General features: G+C 41.9%; 1 protein-coding gene across 1 annotated transcript in view; it reads left to right on the top strand.

The window, feature by feature from the left end:
• SLC18A1 (solute carrier family 18 member A1) overlaps nucleotides 1–4,375 on the top strand; it is a 37,513-nt gene that overhangs the window by 9,792 nt on the left and 23,346 nt on the right. Inside the window, exons 4-5 of the mRNA XM_007935074.1 lie at nucleotides 1,338–1,421; nucleotides 2,758–2,850. Of these exons, the coding sequence (XP_007933265.1) occupies nucleotides 1,338–1,421; nucleotides 2,758–2,850 (177 nt within the window). The remainder of the gene's footprint in view (nucleotides 1–1,337; nucleotides 1,422–2,757; nucleotides 2,851–4,375) is intronic.

Here is a 4,375-nt window from a genome sequence, read left to right as displayed (position 1 = left end):
TATATATATATGTATGTATATATAGTTACTGGTGCCTGATACTACCTATAAGGTACCCCAGCTGGGAATAATGTTTGGTGAAATTAGGAGATAAATGGTGACCCACATTAGGGGTGCAAAGTGTAAAGGAAATCCCTTTGAACTTCCTAAATAGGGTGACCAACCATCTCAGTTTGCCTGGGCCTGAGGGGCTTCCTAGGATGTGGAATTTTTGGTTTTAAAACTGAGGAGTTCTTGAGCAAACTGGAACAAGTTGGTCACCCTATTCTCAAAGGATATAACAATAGTAGACCTTGAACAGATTGGAAATCAGAAAGATTGAGAGAGGTATTGGAGGCCAGACAATGAGAGACCAAGAATATGCATGTTTGGGGAACAATGAGGAGGTCAGTGTGTTCATGTTGGGAAATAATGGAATAAGATTATAAGCACAACCAAGAGACATTTATAATGAATGAGCAAAGGTATTAAACTTCTGCTGATTCAGACACTTTGGGAGTGAGTCTTCTCTCTTTAGGATATATTGTTCTGGAATTGGAGGTGAGACGTGTCTAGACTGAAGCTCTTGCCACCAGCACCCTGTAATTTAGTTCTTGATAACAGATTCTTTTTTGCTTCTTAGTTTCATGTATGTTAGTCTCCAATAGCCTAAAACTCTTCCAAGGTATGAACTAGATGTTCTCTTTATTTTACATCTTCTATACAAAGCATTATCAAAGCTGCACACTCAGTTGTTCTTTGTTGTTGTTTGCCGTCAAGTTGGACCAGTTACTTATAAATAGATTCACTGATTTGATCTGGCTAAAAGATCTTCTGATATAAAGTAAGGGGAAGAGTCTGATTGGATCACAAGATATTATTTTCTATCCTATGCTTATGGCCCTTGAAGTCTCATGGCTCATTGTTCCCATACGTCAGATGTCCCACATGGAGCATAATAACAACAAAGGCCAAATCTGTGTGCTGCATATGGAGGATACTAGAGTAGACTCTAAGGACCAGTTCCCAGCCCAGGACACTGAACTTTGTGGACAATCCTAACTCCAGTGGACAAGATGTTGGGCTCATGGCAAAGAAAATGGGAAAACCTAGCCTTCCATCCACTCTATGGTGACTTGGTTTTTGCTTCAGTGGTTTCTCAGTCTTCAGGCCATTTACAAAGCACTCCTGACTGGGGTGTAGAAGATTACAAAGAATACCAAAAACAAGGAGCAGGCATCATGCCTTATTCAAATATATGCATAATGGATCATATCTGTAACATAATGGGCATGTTTTCTGGTGGTTGGAGGATCTAAGGTAATGTGTTAACTTATGCATTTGTACTCTTTGCTCAGTGTTTGCTTTTTCTGGCACCTATACTCTGCTCTTTGTGGCCCGAACTCTTCAAGGCATTGGATCTTCATTTTCATCTGTTGCAGGTAACTCTGATATCTTCCAAATAAACATATGCACACATATACACAGCTCTTGCCAAAATCTACCTTCAGACCCTCTAAGATGAATTTGAGGACATTAAGGAAAACATCATTCTAGTAGGTAGAATTTACGACTCAGAAATGAGGTAATAGCAGAGTTGCTGACAGGGCCTATAAATCGCTAAGCCTGACATACCTTCCTCTGATAGTACTCAGATGCAGCTAGCTCAGACAGTAGCAAAGCTAGCAGTGAAGCTGGCCAGGCTATTATTTAGTATTGCTCTATGCTCTTTCCCCGTCTCAAAAACCAAACCAAACTCACTGCCATCGAGTCGGATCCGACTCATAGCGACCCCTCCTTGGGTTTCTGAGGCGGTGTCTCCATGGAAGTAGATTGCCCAATCTTCCTTCTGAGGAGGGGCTGATGGGTTTGGGCCACCAGCCTTCTAGTTAGCAGTCAAAAGCCTTAGGCACTACGCCACAAGAGCTGCCCTTCCCCCTATACTTAATATTTCATAGAAAAAGCAATGATAGTACTACTAGTTATATCAATACAGTTTGCAAAGTATTGCCACATACATTATTGGATTTAATCTCATGAAGTATGTTTTATACCAGGATAAATGAATCTGAGAAAGTTTAAAAGGCTAAAATGACACAGCTATTTGATAGTAAGGGGTCTTTTACTCTCTAGTATATCACAGTGGCATTTCATCATCCAGCCCGTGTTCTCTTCGAGGTAATCAGTGGTTTTCATGCTGTTCCTTGGGCATCCCTGTTAAATAGAAAGAGCAGTGCTGTGTGTTCACAACTTTTTCATTCCTTGACTCACCCCCTAATCCATTTTTTAAGAAAAATGTGCTAGGGAAATGATAAAGTGGTATAAAATGCATTGCAATTGGACAATGGCATTCTGTATTACACTTCTCAGCTCTGGTAGCATAGTGCCTAAGGCACTTGACTGCTAACCAGAAGGCGGGCGGTTCAAACCCACCAGCCACTCCTCGGAAGGAAGGTTGGGCAATCCTACTTCCGTAGTGATACTGCCTCGGAAACCCAAGGAGGGGTCGCTATGAGTCGGGGGCGACTCGACGGCAAACAACAACAACAACAAACAAGTCCGTCAATACTCTGATCAGAAGGAGGAGCAATGAGAGAGTGTGAGGAACTGAAGGGGATCATAGGTGTAAAATACTCTAGGTAAGATTTTGTAAAACCCCTCAAATGGAAACCTAATTAAGTTTATCCATAAAGATACAACAGGACAGAGACCAAGGATTCTGTCAGACAGGCAGATAAAGAGTTCCCATATGTTAACTCCATTTGCCTCTCGTTTCAGGTCTTGGGATGCTGGCAAGTGTCTACACTGATGACTATGAGAGGGGACGTGCTATGGGAATAGCCCTGGGAGGCCTGGCTTTGGGAGTGCTTGGTAAGTGGCACCCATTTCTAGATCTGGATTCAAAGGTTTTCCCAGTTATAATCTCAGGAAGCAAATGTCCCCAATGGCACATAAGCCAAGTATTTTCTTCCCTTCTTGCCTCAATCCTGATTTAAGTCCTTCTCAAGTACACAGAAAAGGCAAAAGCTCTTTCTCCTTAAGAAGTTTAACAACTTGGAGACTGGCAAGATGGCTGACTAGGCAGAAAGACTGCTCAGACCCTCTTCAACAAAGAAAAGGAAAACCAATTAACACAGACACAGAAGATAATCCTGGACCCCTGAGCCTTGAAGGGAAGGATATAAAAGTGGACTAAACCCCAACTAGCAGAAGAATTTTTGTGAAAATACCGAAAAAGGAGACATACGGAGCTGCGGTCTGGCAGCGATCCTGAGTGATCCTGACGGTACAGACAGCTTGGAGATTCCCGAGTGCTGGTAGGACCTAAGGATTAACCAAAATATCAACCCTACTAGCCAGGGACTGCACAGAGGACTGCTCCGGTGGCTGGGGAATAAACGGAGAAGATGAAGAGAAAGGTGGGCTGAGCTGTGGACTTTTGCCAGTCCAGAGGCTGTAGCCATTTTAAAGGTTTAAAAGCGGTTTGACTATTTTGGATATTTAAAGAGACAGCGCTCTGGCAGATTCCTGGGGTGTAAGAACACGTTCTGCTTTCCAGTAACCTCAAGGACACTCTGGACCCCACAAGACTGAAAAGGTACGACATTCCTCTTGTTACTCTTATACCCCACACCCGCTTGGTGAATGGAGGTGTGGCCATTCCCCATTCCCACCTACCTTCTGGGCCCACAGGAACTCCATCACAGTCTGTGTGCTCAGACGGATCCTGGGTGCCCTGCCCTGTCCTCCACCGATTCTTTTTTTTTTCCTTGTTCTTTTTTGCTTTTTTTCCCCCCTGGTGATTAGTTTGCTTGTATTTGTCTGTTTTAAAACAACTATTATTATTAACAATTTTTTCCTTTTTATTATTCTTCTTAATCTTCCCCTCCCATGTCCTAGTTTCAGCATTTTTTTTCTTTTCCCTGTTCCTGGTTGATTTTTTTTTTTTTAAATTTAAGGTTTTTTCTTTTTTTTTTCCCCTTTTTTCTCACAGTTAACCCCATTCCTTGTTTTTCTTTTTGCATTTTCCCCATTTTTTTCTTCATTATTCTCCTTCTCTACTTTTTTTTCTCTTAGTGCCCTATCCCCAGATATTGCAGGTTTTCTTATTTTTTTCTTCTTCTTTTTCCTTTTTTTCTTTTTTTGGCTACTGTTTCTGTGTGATTACATGGTGTGTTTTTTGTCCATGTGCTTTTAGTTTTTTGATGGTTATTCGATTGTAATTTATGTCTAACTGAGTGGGAGACAACAACGGTCCCCATAAGACACAATTACACCCATACCTCCTGCAAGTTTACTTACTGAGTGAGAGCCACTACCTCCTTCTCCACCAACAGGCCAATGATAAAAAACCACCAAGAAGAGCCTGAATCACCCTTGGCTGCTCTTCACAAAC

Source organism: Orycteropus afer, unplaced genomic scaffold, assembly GCF_000298275.1.
Source record: "Orycteropus afer afer isolate SDZICR_OR568_19922 unplaced genomic scaffold, OryAfe1.0 scaffold00024, whole genome shotgun sequence".
Lineage (NCBI taxonomy): Eukaryota > Metazoa > Chordata > Mammalia > Tubulidentata > Orycteropodidae > Orycteropus > Orycteropus afer.
This window is presented reverse-complemented; position numbering and strand designations above follow the sequence as displayed.